We start from the raw sequence: 17,975 nt of genomic DNA, 5'->3' as shown, positions 1-17,975 counted from the left end.
GTGTAAATAACATTTTGTTAAAGCACCAATAGTCAACCATAGAGTATCGTCGCAATCAACATTGAGGTATTTGGTCAAGAATATTGTGATATTTGATTTTCTCTATATCGCCCAGCCCTATATTGCGCGGCCCTGGTGGCGGTAGAGCGAATGCCTACCGATCAGAAGGTTGGTGGTTAGAGCTCTGGCTCTGCAGTTCCACGTCGAAGTGTTCTTGGACACTGAAGCCCAAATTCCTCCCGATGCTGCGCCATCAGCGTGTACGTGTGTGTGAATGTTTATCGGATGAGCAGGTGGCACCTTGTACACTAGCCTCGGCCACCAGTGAGTGAATGTGTGTGAATGCCGAAGGGTTCCTCTAATATGTAAAAGTGCTTTGAAAGGTCTAGTGTTTAATTAGAGAAGCGCTATATAAATACAATCCATTTACTTTTGAAACACTGGCTGTGGCTTGTAATGGCTTGTACCTGTAATAGTGTTTTTGGATTATAGTAATAACAACAAGTACTTTAAATAGATGATGATGAGAATTATAAAACTCATTCCAATAACCTTGGTAAAGACAAGAAATAAATAGCATATATCATAAATATCTGTGGAGTATTTGACCGTTATGGACTAGGGCTGGGTATCGCCAATGATTTCCTGAATCGATTGGATTCTGATTAACAGGGGCAACCATAACATCAAATCAATAATTTCACTGGATAACAATGAATATACACTATGTATTTATTATTATAACAGAGGATAAGTGCAAAATATTGAATAAACTACGAAAGTCCCTTTATGGACTACCAGAATCAAATGAAATGATAATGAGGCTTGAGCCACTGATGATTAACAAGTTCCTGATTTGGATTACATTTCAATATCATCAATTTTTTTCTCTTTCAATTAGAATTCAATTCAATATCAATTAGGTTAGGGAAATATCAGTTACAATACCAACTTAGCTTGGATACTAAAAGAGATTATCAGAGAACTTCTGCTCTAAATAGTACAAGCAAGAAGCAACCCTCAGATATGTCTAATGATGCACCAGGTTAATGTTGACGTTAGGAATTGATTCCCATAACGTTTTTTTAAAGTTTTTTTTACTCAACAGGAGTCAGAACTAACATGACAGTCATTACATTTTGGGATTGTATTAATCAATATTAGATCACTCAAACAAAGATTTGAATTGGAGAATTGATTATTTCAAGCCAGCCCTACCATGGAGCTCCTATTTCTACTTTTTCTATGAGTTGTTTTTTTCTCAGCCTTATGTAAGCTGAGACGAAACCTAAGGGTTTTGGGAAACATAGTTTTTGTCATTTTCGCAATAAAGGGAAGTAAAAAAGGGAAATGTTACACAAGTGCGTGTTGATAAACCATCATTTAACATTTATCATTTCCTATTTGTGAAACCCCGAGTTTACTGAATCCGTGGTAGTTTGTAGTCTATAGGAGTGGTTCAGTGTGAATAAAGTGTGTGTGTGTGTGTGTGTGTGTGCAGCTACTTGGCTGCTTCTTGGTTTCTCCGGGGTAACCCTCTGCTGCTCTGTCTCTGCGTGGCGGAACAATTTTATTAAAGTAGCCCAGCAGCAGCGTATCTCAAACCCAACCAACCAACCTGTGGCTGCTTTTCCACATTTAAAATAGTTAAGATAGTCCGAAATGTGTGACGTTTGAAGCGGTAGAATGAGTGTGTTGGATGAGTTCTTCTGATGTAACAGAAAAAGAGTTTGGAGAAAGGAAACAACTTTGATAACCAACCTTGTTTTGGAATAACTATTCTGACCATTTTAAGCAGAATGACTATTAAACAAATGTGAGCATCAAGACTAAATTAAATATCTAATGATTGTAGTTGGACTTCTTTAGCAAGTTTTGCCTTTGAAGATTAGTTTTTTGGGAATTTTTTTGAACTTTTATTTGTATAGGACAGCTTAGACTTGAAAGGGAAAAGAGAGAGGGGGGGGGAATGATATTTGGCAAAGGGCTGGGTGGAGTCAAACCCCCTCTACCAGGTGAGATACCCCGGCGCCCAGCAAGTTTTGTCTTTAAACGTTTGGAGTATTATTTATCATCTGCTCTAGCTTTTCCAATGCTTAAGACACATATATGATAAAAACTTAACATTTTCTTGAGGGAGGACCCCGAAATAACCCAGTCCAATACTTATGTAAATACACCTAAGTCTTCCACAAACCAAATACTGCTATAATAACAGCTGACGCTGTTTTATGTAACTTAAAAAAACTTCAGAAACAAAATATTGAATGTCTTTTAGCTAGAGCTGTGATTTGTTTTGTTTGTTTATTTTATTGTTGCAGACTGTTTAATGGTTTTGGTTGATCTGTTCAGACTATTTTGTTCTTGTCCAAAGGGTTGACTTTCTTCTCCAAGTTCAATCAGTTTCTATTATCTATAAATTATGAATACGAATTAGGACAAACCTACCTCTTTAGAACATGAACAATATTATTTGAGATGCTTATTTGTTGCCTATATTGCTGAGGATCCCATTGGTTATTCTTTTTTTTTATTGTTTTTGTTTTGTTGTTAACACCTTTTTAATTGCTTGTTAGTTTTGCTTTGTGTATATATATTTTTTTAACATGTTAAACATGTATAAATTGACCAAATACAAATGTGACTGACAGGTCCATGATGTGAAGTTCCAAGCTCAGACTGCAGAGGAGAAGGAGGCTTGGATTAAAGCTCTGGTCGATGGCATCAATCGAGCAAGGAACAAAGTCTTTGATGAGGTAAACATCTGTGTCATGGCCACACAGAATCATAAGGGTCTCCCTCTTCCAGTCAGTGGCATCCTCACTGAGTTTGTGTACACATTTAGCTATTAAAAGCTCAAATGGATTCAGTGGCAGAGGCAATGAATGGGTTTAATGTTTTCACAGGTGACGGTGGATGAAAGCAGTAATTTAGAGCATGTTACTCGGACAAGGCCTAAAGCGAACCGTAACCGGCGGCCACCGACCAGGATACACATGAAAGAGGTTTGTCTGTGTGTGTGAATGTGAGAATCCATTCATGTGTGTGTGTGTGTGTGTGTGTGTAACAAGACACTGCGTGGTTAGCTCTGCAGCTCACTTACTGTCGTAAGTGGGTTTAGATGTGGATCTCAGCTCTGTGTTGAGTTTCTTGTTCTTCTCGTTTGGATGGGTCTCTTTTTGGTTCACGCACGCACACACACACATACACATACACACATACGGACATACTGTACACACACACACAGACACACAAGCAGATATATACACACACGGCCACACACACAGAAGGTATTAATGTGTGATTTCTGTTAGCGTCTGCTAAATGACTAAACTAAACCATTCCTGTTGATGGTTTTGTGCCAGATCGATATTTACATACAGTAGTTCACATAAATTATTTTCTTGTGGTTCTGAATTTAAAAGCTCAAGACCCCTCAAGAAATTCAAATATCAGTTATTACTGTTACTGTCTGTGTATACTAAGTGCATTTAAAATAACTATAACTAAATTACTATTTAGTAACTAACTACAATAACTATAAATTACTCTATATATAATATATATATATATATATATATATATATATATATATGTATATGTATAAAGTACCGGTATATTTTAATATATTTTTAGGAAAACATCCTTCTGTCCTGATCTGCTTTTGTTTTATTGTGTTGTTAATACAAACTCCACACTTCCATGTTTTCCTGATGTCTTGGCCATTTTTAGATAATAATCATTATTCCAATTGCTGTTTAACAGAAATATTGTTTTTGTTCACTAATTAATTTGCATTGATTCTACTTTGCTTTACTTTGCTTTTTGACCGCTGTTTAGCTACTTTCAACCAAAGTCAACACATTCATAATCACTTCCCTTTTTGGTAGACTTTTATTGTGAAACATCTGTGCAGGAAGTGCTGAGTTTCATTGACAGCAGCTTAAAGGCAAAATGGAAATGATTGGAACAACACATCTGGGAATGGAAACTGTATTTCTGTTCAAAAGAAAAACGTAGGATTAGGTCCTTTTTTCCCTAATCATTAGGGCCACGTGAAATGGATTAATTGAGTTCTAAGGTTTAAAGTCAAAATTCTAAGTTTTCTTCATAATTCGGTCAGGAATAAAGTCAGAATTCTAAGATTATTTCTAATAAGAAATCTGAGAAAAGATCTCAGAATTTTGACTCTAAACATAAATAACCCTAATCAGCCTCTGTATGGGTACGACACGACTCATCACGCCTTTTTTTTTTTTTTATTAGCAACCAGTCCATGTTTGTGTAACATAACAGAATTGGTATATTGGTTTTTAATTCAATTAAATGTCTTGTCTGTGTGATATATTTTTTCTTCTAGGTAGCTGATATGTCATCTGATGGTATCCAGCGTTTGGATCTTGATCTTGAGAATGCCTTAATGCCTAATGGGACCCATCATACCAGTGTTGATGGCGCTCAAAGCCCAATAGAGCCACTCAAAGTCCCAACTCCTCCATCCAACGCCAGTGAAGCTGCGGAGCAACAGTCAGGGGCTGAGGAGAAAGCTCATTCTGAGCCAGAAGTCAGCCCCCAGAAAAAGGTCATCAAACCTCCCATGCCTCCTATCAAAGAGGCTAAGCCCAGTTACAAAGCTGAGGAGGAACTGGATGAGGATGATGGCCCAGAGAAAAAGGTGGGAAGGGGGGAGATTCAATGTAAAATAATCTTAAAAGGAAATAGCACAACGTGGTGGCAACATAAAACACAGTGCTTTCAAGCCAGAGAGAAGAGATCACTTTGCAGCGAAAACAAAATACTTTCACCCAGGAAACGCTTGTTTGTTCCTCAGATGAGTGTTATAACCCAAACCGTGACTTTTCTTTCCTAAACTTAACTAGTCGTTTTAACTGTCATCGCTGCATGTCACTCACTTTGTCTCGCCTAAACTCCAATACCACGGCCCCTGAAAGGAGCGTCATCTGTTGATGCCTGTAGCCGGCTCACAGTCACCTTTTGGCGGCTAAACACATCCACCAACTGCCTCTGATACGACGGAGCTCTGTAGCGGCTAAACACAGCATCGTGCTATCTCACTATTATCCGTTCAGGTTACAGTGCTTTGCTTAGTTTAAAATACTTCTTTTCTAGGTATATAATACTGTATATGGTCTACTGGGGAAATAGCAATGATCACTTTTAAGGGGGGGAAACATTGTGTCTCCACCGTGGAAAAAAATAATCAACAGAGGCAGGGAACTATAGACCAGAAAAGGGGGAATCCCACGCGACCCCAGCAGGAAATCACATCCTGTAAATAACGCTTATAATTGATGCAGAAATATTTGTGTATGTTTTTCTGTTTAACATATTATGTCATTTTTTTCAAGGTCCTGCCTATGTCTCCATGTAAAGAAGCAAAGCCCTGTGCCTCGCCTTTTGAAGAAGCTCCAGAGGAGGCAAAAGCTGAGAAGAATCCCGATGCCAGGAAGAAGACAGGTCCACCACCAACCCCTCCCAACAAACCCAGCTCCAGCAGCTCCATGGGCAACCTCGCAGAGGCCCCGCAGTCCAGGCCAAACTCCCACCCTCCTACCCCTCCATCGAAAGAGCAGAAACCCTCCCATCTTGCTGTGGAGTCAGACCAAGTGGTCCAAGGCACGGCTGAAGAATATAAGGAGAAGGAAGAAGTCGATAAGGAGGAGGCGACAGAAACAGCTGTGGAAACAGATGAGCCAGACCGGTCTGTTTCTAAACAAGCTCTACCCAGTGTCAGAGATGATGAACCTGAGAGTCCCAGCAACAGGTCCCAAGGACAGGTTTCTGAAGAAGAATCAGAAGAAACTATAAGTAGTGGTATTAACAAAGCATCCGACGATGAGCCACTCAGAAAGAGCCCCAGTGCTTCTTTAACCCCCAAGAAAAAGCCTGAGAAACCTGTTCAGCCCCACACGCAACACGCAGACGACAGCACAACTATAACACAGACCAACAAGGGACAGGACCCTGCTGCATTACTGCAAACCGCCTCACGTACCTCAGCCAGTTCTCCTCCAGCAGAAGAGGTACTACCCAAGAGTGAAGCCCCGCCAATAGTTGTCTCTTTGAACAACCCGGTAAAGGACAGCCTCAGCCTGAGTCCGCTGCTCTGTCACTTGTCTGGGGAGAAGAAAAAGAAGACGGAGGAGAAGTCTGTAGACAGCGGTCAGCACTCGGACGCCGACAGCGAAGGCTCCGGGAGTGAGGACACGCTGGCGGCTTCCACGGCTGCGTTGAGAGCAAGCCAAGCTGGTCTGGATGTGCTGGACGCCAGCGAGGGTGACATTCAGATCCCTGTTAGTTTCAGCCTGACCCGAGCCAAGCCTCAGGTTAGACCAAAGGTCTTTCCCTTTCAGCACTCACAGCCTCCCACTCCTGCTCTCAAACCCTCAACCAAGGTCCGGTCCACCTCCATTGGAGATCTGCTGTATGATTCTCCAGTGTGCATTCCGGCGAGTCCGCATACTAGAGCTGGGGCTGGAGGCGACGGGGCTCCTCGTGTCACGGAACTTGAGACTGAAGTGGCGCTGGAGATGGAAAAGACGAGGGAGCTCCTGAGCAGAGTGTCCCAGTCCCAGAGGGGAGGTGGCGGGGAGGGCAAACCGGAGGATCTGCTGCTCACGGCCATGGAGAAGCTGAAGACAGCCGACAATGTCCTGAGGGAAGTCAATAAACTGAAAGTTGCAAAGAGCCCAAGCATCAGGAAGAGCTGGTGAATGAATGTCAGTCATAGCCGGGTGACTTGGAATTGACCATTCGCTAAACCCCTCTCCTGAACAGTGATTGTCCAATCATAGCTTAGCAAGCTTAAATAGGCACAGCAAGCTTGTCAAGCTTTGGATTTTATACTTTACGGTTTGCATGATATTCGATTAGGGTTGCCACCCGTCCTTTAAAATATGGAATTGTCCCGAATTTCTAAATAAAATAGTGTGTCCCGTCCATGTAGAAGCCAGAAGTCCGTATGGAATCAACGCGTGGGCTTGTATGATGTGGACGCGCAGACAGTGATGATTTCGTTACTTAGAATTTCTCATGGGGTTGCCAGAAACTACACACTATATTTAATGTGTTTCTTACAGTTTTGAACAACTTGCTGAGCTAACAGTAGCCTGTTTAGCTAGCTGATATAATATGCCTGCGCGGGAGCAAATTTTGAGGCGCAAAGCTCCGGCAACGGTACAGAATAGTACAAGCTCAAGCACTGAGCCACAAAATAGAAGGGTATAAAACCCATCACTGAATTAAATTAAATCAAAAGTTAGCTGCCTCGTCGTCTGTTGCTAGCAGGGTCGCTGTGGGAGTGATGGTGTAGAGGTGCTGCTGCTATTCCTTTCGGTTATGGTTGCTAAGTTTTCTGACTCAGGCCTTTTAGCCTGTGATTGATTTATGAAGAAATCCAAAATGCGCTTTCGTGCCATGTCATAGACAAGCTACCGTCTGTACTGTTGACCCGCTGGGAAGGTTACTATCTTCACTCATGAATGAGTTCCAGCCCTTGGCACAATTAGCAGATTCATTCTGATCAAATTATGTGTTTATATCTTACCAATCAAATTTTTTAAATCAAATTACATTTAATTGTAATGAAAGGGAGTATAAAATAAATGTGTGTAATTTTTAAATATGGTTAAATATGTCTATTTTTCGCTGAGCAACCTCCCCACCCCTAGTTCCCGGCAACGGTTGCCGGCAAGAAATGAGAAGCTGCTTTTGTCTTCCTCTGACTGGAACCGAAGCCTGACAGGTGTAGCGATAATAACGGATCAGGGTTTAGCAAACGGCCATGTGATGGACTTGGACAGAATGACAGAAATTTCTTATTTTTTATGGTTATGCAGCACATGCAAGTGTTCACTCATAATTAACAAAGTGCAATTATTTTAACTTTCTCTGCAGCTAAAGGTAATGCTTAATGTTCTACTGTGTATTGTTGATTTCTTGTTATATATGAAATACTGGGACATCTTCGAGACGGATTACTTGAAAGTTAATAAGAGAATTAATAATATAATGGCAAAGCAGTACTGCAACATACAAAAACGTACTCAAAAGTGTTAATACCAAATGACACAACGTTTTAATAGTTTAATCTTCTTTGTGGATTCGAGGGGCCTTTTCCCACATTTTTAGATACTATGTTTTTGCTGGCAGTTCATATGAGGGAATTTATATTGTACATATTTTAAACTTTTACTTGTTCTGTTTAGTGTTGATGAGGACCTAGCACAGGAGCTTTCTGAAATTAATCTTTTCAGACTAATCATGTAATTAAATCAAAATGAAAAACTGCTACTCCACATATTTAGAATGATTCCAGTTTTGATATTAATGTTACGATATTAATGTTAATGGTATTGTACATTGCACAGAACAAAGAGCTTGTAGCAGCCCCTTTGGCTCTCACTAACCCCTCTTACAGTTTGACTTCACGTTCATTTGATTATACGAGGGATAGTAAGTCAACTCTTAACTCTGAAGAATTTCCCCTTTTCGTGTCCAATGCTTTCTTAAAAGATGCGATATAGTGTTAAAAACTATTTTATGTCATGCCATTTAGAGTAGGCAAGAATATTTTCAAACATTAGATATACTTTTGTACTCTTTGGTTAAGTGTGCTATTGCCAAAATAAACAAAGGGAAACTATCTGTTTACGCTTTGTGTCTTTAATACCGTACTTCTAGAAAGCACCGCAAATGTGTTTTTTAGACATTGTTACGTGTGTTCTAAGGGTTATTCTCTATTATTTGTTTCCTTTTAGAAATATGTGTTTTCAAACCTTGCTGAAACCTACCAACTTCATTTTAGTCTTCACAACTAAAATAGGATTTACACTCCTTAATGCTGAAACAATATTGTATTAGTTCATCAACAGAAAATGTATAATTTTTAAATTAAAGCTTTTTAAATGTAAGGGTTTTCTGCATTTCTATATTTTATATAATTTTAAATTGATTGCCTTTGAATTTTGGACAAAACAAGTAACTTGGAGACATAAACCTGGGCTTTTCAAAACTGTGAGAGGCATTTTATAGCCCAAGCAATTAATAAAAAAGTAATTGATTAATTGATTATGTAAAAGATAGCTGCAACCTTTGGCCCTATCCGGAAGTAGCAAAGTTACTAAAAAGGGATGTTTCAACTTTACAAATAGAACATTCGTTTTATTTTGAAGGTCATGAGCGGAAGTCGTTATTTTCACACTTTGTCTGCGTAACTTAACCATGAGTTTAACAGAAATAACTGGTCGGCACAACGTCCAGCCTCTTTTCACTAACCGAAAAAAATACTATGCGATAGCACTACCATGAGAGAGGGGAGAAAGTGGAGGAGAGAAAGCCTTTAAAACCCAAACAAAGATGGAGGATGACCTGGCGTCGGAGGATGATATCTGTAAGTAGGAACCAGCATTTATTTTCACTCAGCCTAAGGGGAGCGACCGACCTGTCATCTGTCGGCAGCGGCAGCAGGATGTCCGTTGACCAGACAGGGATATATGTTAGACTTCTTCAACTTAATGGTATGGAAGCTGCATTCCAAAAGTGTTTCACACGATAGCAAGGTAGACTGTAACGTTACTAACTGTAGAATACGACGTTATAACCACAGTATTCATTCGTCGTTGATACATCACGGGGTAATTTTCAACCTTATTACCATTTGACTAGTACCGTATTGTAACGTTTTTTTTTATAAGGTTATTATTTTTATCCTATTTACAGGACAGCTATGTGAGAAAGGGGAATTCATGCATGTCACAGGTCGGCCTCGAACCCTCAACCTCTGCGTCGAGGTACAAACCTCTCAGTATCTGTGTGCCCGCTCTATCCGCCGCTACAACCCGGCCACCCGTACTGTAATATAAACGTAGCTAGGTCTACGCTTGTCTAAAGACATGGCAAAGGCTATTGGGCAGTCGCTCAGTGGACTTGTTTTCTAGTGTTAAATTCTCATTATCAAGAGCATGTAATTAAGAACATATAAGTCCAGCATGCAGTGGCTCACACCTGTATTAAAAGCCACTGCTTGTACTCATCTGCCAAGTGCAATGGGATGCTCAGTGCTTCTTTTTTTGTGCTACACATGTTTTATTCATTTTTAACTAGGGTTGCACAATATAGACAAAATGTGATAAATGGATAAGGAATATTCCGATATCGATATTAATGGCGACATTTTTAAAATTGCAAAAGTTACGTGACAATGCGTGGTAAAAATATTCATAGATTCATAACAATATAGTGCTCAGTGAGACTTATATACGGCTTCAGCTGGACCACAGGAATGAAAAATATTCAATCTATCCGACTTCAAACTCTGCCTGCACCGCCATTTAAAAAATCGCGGGATAGCTACCTGGGAGAGATACATATATACATATATATATATTTATATTTATCTAGTTCATTAAGAAGCTTCTTGAAGCCTTTTTTATCCACTGTGTGGATGGGCGTCATATCTTCGGCCAAATAATACGTTATAGCATTGGTGCTTTACTTTCTGCCTCTAGCAAAAACATGCTTGTTTGGCTAGCTCTGGCATATTAATAATTCTTTTTTTGATGGTATCATGCACTTATGATTCCTTCCATTTTGTTGTCTCTATCTATTTCTTTGTGTACATTCTGCCACACAGTAAAAAAAAATATTGCATACTAATGGGGACTCTTTTGATATAATATTGCACTCATGTGATATTGCAATACCGATATTAATGATATATCATGAATGCACCCCCCTCCCCTTGTTTGAAAACCGTTTACATGACATCCTTTCAAACGCCGCCACCCTAGCCATCTCACGAGCCCCCTCCTGGATTGACGGCACCCCTTCATTCTTCCATCCTCTTAAAAGAATCTGTCAGGCGATCATTAAACTAGCCTGGACCCAGCTTCTTAGGATGGACCCATCTCCTAGAATAGAATCCTCTTGGGCTAAATGGAACCTGGGTCCCTACAATCAGACATGGGTTATCACGTGTTCCGGTCCAAAATTCTTGGACCTTATCACAGGACCATAGGACATGAAGTAACTGGCCGTCCTCTGTCATACATGATGCCCAGTGCTTCTCAACACCACTACAGCCAAACAGGGTTAATACCCGATTCTTAGGCACTGCATACAGTGCGATGGCGTGCACCCTTAACACCCTTAACCCTTTGATATCCCTCGTTGTCTATCATTCCTGACAGTGCTGTGGTCAGAAAAGGAGTTCCACGACGCTGCAAAGAGGAACGACCCCGAGAAAATGCAGGAACTGATCAAGAAAGGTGTGGACGTCCAGGCCAAAAATAAAGTATGTCTGCTATAGGACCAACAGGAAATAGTACACTTTTGTGGGCCTTAAACCAGTCATTGCTTTCAAATTCTATAGGTCCTCTTCACGGCGGCCTTTTTGATTTCCACGGGAAGAAAAGCAGAGGTGAATGTCAGCTCTGTGAATGGCCACCTATAAACTGAGTTGTTGTTTCCTGTCTCTGAACAGATAGACCGCAAAGCCCTGCACTGGGCAGCAGGAGCTGGGAACGAACAGGCTGTACGCCTCCTACTGGGCCACGACCCGGACGTTGATGAGAGGGACACTGTATGTATGCATGTTATTATTGAGATCCCAGTGACGATTTACAACTGAATTCATTCATTCCCTAACATATAAAATTGTAGTGATTCAACCCTTAGCCTGGTCATAAAAGCCTTTACATTTGCTGGCGCCTTTTTCATCTTTCACATAACCAAATAACTCCTAAAAGAATTCATCTTAAGCAGTGTTTTTGTTAGGATGTTTTTTAGTGTTTTTAGACGTCCTTTTCTTTGAAGCCTCACAAGAAATCGTCGGCCGTATGGGTGGAGTTAGAAACTCCTTCAGCGGAACGTCCCTGTTGGCAACACTGATGTGTTTTTGTTCAAAGGACTTTAAGTTTCATATCTTAAGTTTGTATTTTTTATTTTATTTGTATTTTTATATTTTATTTATCAGAACTTCAATATATTTTGATGTTCCTCGGTTCTGTTGTGAAAATGAAACAAATTATTACCATATTATTTTAGTGAGAACTCATAGATAATTACAAATAACTAATGTTAGGGAAAACTGTTTATGTTTTGTAACGCGTTTCTGGATTTAAAAAATATAAATACTATATGTCGGCCAATATATTGGCATATAGGATTTCTAAATAATCTAATATTTGTATTGGTATCAGCCTTAAAAAAACGTTATCGGTCGGGCTCTAGTTTGCACCCTGCAAAAGTAAATGCCATATACAATTTTTAATGAAGTTAACTGTTCACACAACGCAGTAACGTGAGCCATTTAAACGAGCTGGATACATGGTTAAACCTCATTTGCTCTTACCAGTGTATCCCTCTGTGTACTTTGTCCACAACTATCCCACCAATCGGTCCCAAAACGTCGTAGTTAGAGAGGAAACGCTGCAAACATATTCCTTGTAAATCCTTACAATCATCCCCAAAAAGAACCAAGCAGGATGGCCGTGTTGCACGATCCAAATGTGCAACAAATGCCATTTTCAGCCTGTAGCTTGCTAGCTCGAAGGTGGTTGTTGTTTCTCGAAACGAATGGAGTTCTGCGATGCGACGGACACAGGATCCAGAGCGATTATCTGGTAAATGAACCGTCGTCGATCCAGACTGCTGTACTCCTGCCGGCTTCCCCAAACTGGGGGCGTGCCACTTGCCATCTACTGTGGCCAATACATTGACTCTGGAAGTACCTCATGCACCCACACTTCAAAATGTCAGTGTCAATGTCAATTTTATTTCCATAACACATTTAAAAACAACAACAGTTGACCAAAGTGCTGAACAGGGTTGATGTCAAATACATAAATAACAAGTGTAAAAATCACTCCAACCAAAATACATCACAGGGAGACAAACAACAACACTTTAAAACATCAGAATCCAGGTTAACGAGGGTTAAAAGCTACAGCAAACAGGTGCGTCTTAAGCAGCGATTTAAACGTTTGTGAGGTCTGTGCTACTTTAATATGCATGGGGAGGTTGTTCCATGGGGGGGGGGGGGGGGCACTGCAAAGGCTCCATCTGTCCTTTTTGTAGCTTTGATCTAGGGACATCCAAGGGCAGTATTTGACGACTCAGCGTTCTGACTGGAGAATGAGGCATAAGAGATCAGCCAGGTAAGATGGCGCCAAACCATTTAAGGCCTTAAAAACAAGCAATAAAATCTTAAAATCTATCCTGTAACGGACAGGTAGCCAGTGGAGGGAGGCCAAGACTGGCGTTATGTGTTCACGTTTTTTTGTTTTAGTTAAAAGGCGAGCAGCTGCGTTTTGGACTAGCTGGAGCCGTTTTGAAGATATGCAAAGTATCCCTTTAACTCCGTTAGGAACTTTTCTAACATTAAACAACCAATCAACCACACAGTAAGACAGAGACAGACCAGGGCTAGAAGAGGGCATATTCTACTTCATGTACTTGTATTATCAGAGCTTCACTGTCATATAACAGTTCTAAATGTTTGTCCACAGTTTGGCATGAATGCTCTGCTTCTGGCATCGTGGTTTGGTCACCTAAAGGTCCTGCAGATTCTGGTGTCCTGTGGAGCGAAGCTCAACTGTGAGAACAAAGTAAGAGCAACGAATCACTTTATTTTGATAATCAATTTATCTGTTTAATTCATTTGAATAAAAACAATTCTCTTATTTTACACACACACATATATCAACCAATGTGTCCCTGAGCAAGGCACTTAACCTTTAGTTGCTCCAGAGGCAGTTGTCCCTTTGGATAAAAAGTGTGTGCGTGTGTGTGTGCGTGTTAGGATGGTCTGACTATGCTGCACTGTGCGGCCCAGCGAGGCCACATCAAAGTGCTGGAGTTCATCATGGAGGACCTGGAAGACATCTGTCTCGACAGAGTTGACAAGGTGACTCCCTGCTTGACACTATTTTCAATGTAGACAGATGTACGCATTGTTTGAAAAGAACTGTCTTTTGGTCAAAGATATGATTCTAAATCCTCCCTTTTCTTCCATGTCTTTACTATAACAAACCTTTAGCTGTGTGTTGTCAGAATAACGGCAATAGGCCAATAAATGAAGGTGAATGGAACAGTAGAAGTGTGTTAACTGCTGATGTCTCTCGGAGCAGTTAGGGAAGACAGCACTTCACCTGGCTGCCGAACATGGACAGTTTGAAGTGGTGGAGTTTCTGATTGGAATGGGCTGCACACATGGTTTAAAGGACAAGGTAGGGACACACACACACACACACACACACACACACACACACACACACACACACACACACACACACACACATCAAATCAGTAATTGTACTCAAGCAAACAACTATCACACAAGGCTGTTTTGCAAAAAACATGTTCACATTGTTAAGTTATTTTCAAATACTGCACAGCTCGAATTTGATACTTCACCATTTCATAGAGCTCAACAGTGACTGCCCATGGCTCCGGTCCCTCATTCAATAGTTCCATTGACGTTTCATTAAATGTTTATATAAAGAGTGTTAAGCCTGGATCCAAGCCAACCAGCTACGAGATGAATTGGGACCATAAAACATTTGATTTGGCACAAAATAACATTTTAAAAACTGAAAAAAGGTACAAGACCGTGTAGAGAAACTATCATAGACTTCAATGGCTGCAGCTCGCTAACCGTTTCCAGGTTCAAGGGGTGCGGTAAATATTCCCATGGTAACAGAGAGCTCCAACATACAGGCACGCCACTGTTACGCCTAGGATTGTGGGTAGTGTAGTACTTCTCCATAACGTCGCAAATTGTTTTTTAAATTTCATACAGACGGCTAGCTTCTACAGGGACATAAACCTTTGTTTCACAATCTCACAGCTCGTGGTCAGTCTACCTCGGATGGTTCAGACATTATGGCTGATAATAAATATCCTTATGGAGAAAAAAATGAATGGGATTTTTACTTCCAGAGCCACACTGTTGAGCTCTATTTGTTAGGCTGCCACCACCACACCTTGGCCAGGCTAGCACGAGTTGAAATGCATCCATCATTCTGGAGTTATAAAGCCGTCTTTAAACAAGAAAAGAGCATTAAGCAGGATGTGTTGTGTAAACTGGGCAGGGATATAGGCCAGCCAAACTCTCCTGGTACGGTTCCTTCCTACAACTGGCTCAAAGTACACTGGGACTGAGCCAGCCACGTGCTATGGTTGGTGGTCACTAGGGGTAGGGTGAAAAAACCAATACAGCATAGCATTGTAATATTTTCAGTGGCAATAGTGTATCGATACACAGGCGTCAAGAACCCCTCTTCTTTATATATGTGTTGGTCAGTTTGTCCCATTTTGCCGCAATAAAATTGAAGTGACATGAACAAACAGAGAAATGTCTCTTTTTAGACAAAACAGATGTTGACAAAGTTTCCTTTTGGGGACATCATCTGAAATTGGGGAAAATTAGAAGTCGGAAAAAGGTTCTAAATTGCGATATATCGCAGAATATTGCAATATGTTTAAAATCGCAATTATATCGTATCGTGGCATAAGTATCGTGATGATATCGTATCGGGAGGCGTTTGGTGATTCCCCCCCCCCCCTAGTGGTTACCATGTACTGTGTACCACACTATTACTCCATCAGAGTTCTCTTTCAACATCTAAGAGACGTGGAGCTCCAAAGTGTTCAATATAAAAAAATAAATAGGCAAAACAAATGGTATAACGTCACTTTTTAGAATAATATGTTTATTCAAATATGGTCCATACGAATCTACATCAAGGATACAATAATCTTCTTTTTTTTTTTCCCCTTTTTCCACTCCCTCCCCCCCACCCAAAAAAAAAAAAAAAAAAGAAAATACACCACCCCACCCACTCTCTCTATGCGTAGCAACACACTTAATAACATTATATTTAGCACTATCCATATGCTTAAAGGTCAGGTAAAGGAGTAAAGGATACAATAGAAATATTAAGGAAATAAACAAGACCGTATAGATCACTCCAGATCAGTCTCTCAGATCTAGGCTGGTAAGATGTTCCAGGAAGGAGTCCATATCGGTCGTACTCAGCCAATGTCCCCCGTATTGAATGGAGAATCTTTTCAGCGTGCAGTACGACAACTTTCGTTGATCCATTGTTTTTGGTTTGGAGGCTCCATAGATTTCCAATTTTTAAGTATACACTTTTTTGCTGCAGATGATGCTATTAAAATAAAGTATTTCTTACAGGAATTTAATTTCAAAGACATAACATCTCCAAGTATCCATATCCTAGGGTCAGGTTCTAAAGGTAGCCCACAAACTGATGAAGTTGCCTGAATTACATTATTCCAGTAGATTTGCAAATGCACACAATTCCAAAGCATATGAAGAAGATCCCCTACAGACATCTTACATCTCTGGCATTTGTCAGAGATACTAGCATTCAGCTTATTCAGCCTATATGGGGTATAATATATGCGGTGAAGAATATTAAATTGAATTTGTCTATGTTTTGTTGATGTTAATATAGTTTGAGAAGAATTTAGTAATCTGTTCCAGCTTTTGTCATCATAGTTGCACTTTAAGTCCAACTCCCATTTAGATTGTTTTGAGTGCTTGTCATAAGCTGGTGAATAGTCAAGAACAATTTTATAAACGATGAAGTATCCTTTTGTGTAGTACGTTGGTACCAATAAACATGATTCAAGCAGAGTTTCCTCTGGTTTATTTGGAAATATTTCTACTGTTTGGTTCTTAATCCAATGTCTGATCTGCAAATAATATAACGTCACTTTTTAATGTGACATTAGGAAAAGTGACATTAAAGAAATTCCAACATGACATGAAATAAAAGTGTCATTGAAAAAAGATGAAAACAGACTTTTGCAAAAGGGCGTTCTTTGAAAAATAAAACTGATAAATTGGTACATTTTTGGTAAAATAATAGAGTAATTGTTGAAATATTTAGCTTTCCCACTCCAAGTGGTAGCAATGCAAATTTGACCAAAACTGTTAAAAAAGAAGGGGAAAAGACACCAAACCTAATCCGCAAGCCTTGAGATCACTTAGAAAAGGTATTAGAATACCACAACTGATGAACGGCTCACTGGCCTCAGATAATTACTACGTTAGCCACCCACAGATAAATAATTCACTGTGCAACCTACAGTATGTGTGTGTAACATTTAAAGAGGATTTATAAAATCATGCCAACATTTATTATTTGAATAACTTAGTATAAAGGCTTTAGGCCACCCAAACGTTATTGTAGGCCCAGTTTAAAATGCGACATTTTCTACAATATATGGTTTAAAAAAAAACGTGGCAGACCCCTGGTTCAGACCTTAAAAGCAGGAAGTTGTTGACAGCCTCTGTTGACTTGTTTTGGTGGATGTGCTTTATGTGAAGGAAGTGGTCTCAGAATGGGTTTATAGTTGTAACATGTTGTCATGTCTGGACTACAGGAAGAGCACACAGCCTTGCATCTAGCAGCCAAGTGTGGGCACACTGAGGTCCTGCAGAAGATGGTGGAGACTGGAGTGGACGTGGATGAGAGGAACATAGTGAGTGGACTGGGCTGCATGCTCCCAGGCCCAATTTGTCTTACTTAGTTAGAGGGACTGTGGTGCATAATTGGCTGTCTGTGTGTGGAGAAATAAAGGTCAAAATTGATCTTTTGGAGAGAATAAAAATACAACCAAAAACCTGCAAGAGGTTTCACCTCAAGGAGCATGCAAGAGCACTACAATGGGTGGTTCACAATGCAGATTTTATAATAATAATAATAATAATCTTTGTTTATAGAACACTTTTCAAACTCCACCTACAAAGTGCTTCACAAAACATTCAAATGGCCCATTAACAGAGGCTCAGTTCTTGACGCAGCGGCCGTGGATTTAATTCCAACCTGGGGCCCTTTGCTGCATTTTATTACCCCCTCTCTCCCCTTTCATTTTTGTACCTGTCATATCAAATAAAGGCCTAAATACTCCCCCCCCCCCCC

At 40.2% G+C, this 17,975-nt stretch overlaps 2 protein-coding genes across 2 annotated transcripts in view; both read left to right on the top strand.

Moving 5' to 3' along the window:
* The window catches only part of plekho2 (pleckstrin homology domain containing, family O member 2), a 38,088-nt gene extending 31,257 nt beyond the window's left edge, over positions 1-6,831 (top strand). The window contains exons 4-7 of the mRNA XM_032518484.1: positions 2,652-2,756; positions 2,907-3,005; positions 4,361-4,675; positions 5,370-6,831. Coding sequence (XP_032374375.1) covers positions 2,652-2,756; positions 2,907-3,005; positions 4,361-4,675; positions 5,370-6,734 — 1,884 coding nt within the window. The 3' untranslated portion in view covers positions 6,735-6,831. The remainder of the gene's footprint in view (positions 1-2,651; positions 2,757-2,906; positions 3,006-4,360; positions 4,676-5,369) is intronic.
* Positions 6,832-9,230: 2,399 nt separating this feature from the next.
* Positions 9,231-17,975, top strand: part of ankdd1a (ankyrin repeat and death domain containing 1A) — a 21,390-nt gene continuing 12,645 nt past the window's right edge. The window contains exons 1-7 of the mRNA XM_032518486.1: positions 9,231-9,412; positions 11,211-11,314; positions 11,504-11,602; positions 13,530-13,628; positions 13,823-13,927; positions 14,151-14,249; positions 17,437-17,535. Coding sequence (XP_032374377.1) covers positions 9,379-9,412; positions 11,211-11,314; positions 11,504-11,602; positions 13,530-13,628; positions 13,823-13,927; positions 14,151-14,249; positions 17,437-17,535 — 639 coding nt within the window. The 5' untranslated portion in view covers positions 9,231-9,378. The remainder of the gene's footprint in view (positions 9,413-11,210; positions 11,315-11,503; positions 11,603-13,529; positions 13,629-13,822; positions 13,928-14,150; positions 14,250-17,436; positions 17,536-17,975) is intronic.

This window comes from Etheostoma spectabile, chromosome 6 (assembly GCF_008692095.1).
Source record: "Etheostoma spectabile isolate EspeVRDwgs_2016 chromosome 6, UIUC_Espe_1.0, whole genome shotgun sequence".
NCBI lineage: Eukaryota > Metazoa > Chordata > Actinopteri > Perciformes > Percidae > Etheostoma > Etheostoma spectabile.
Note: the sequence above shows the minus strand (reverse complement) of the source record. Positions and strands in the feature narration are given on the sequence as shown.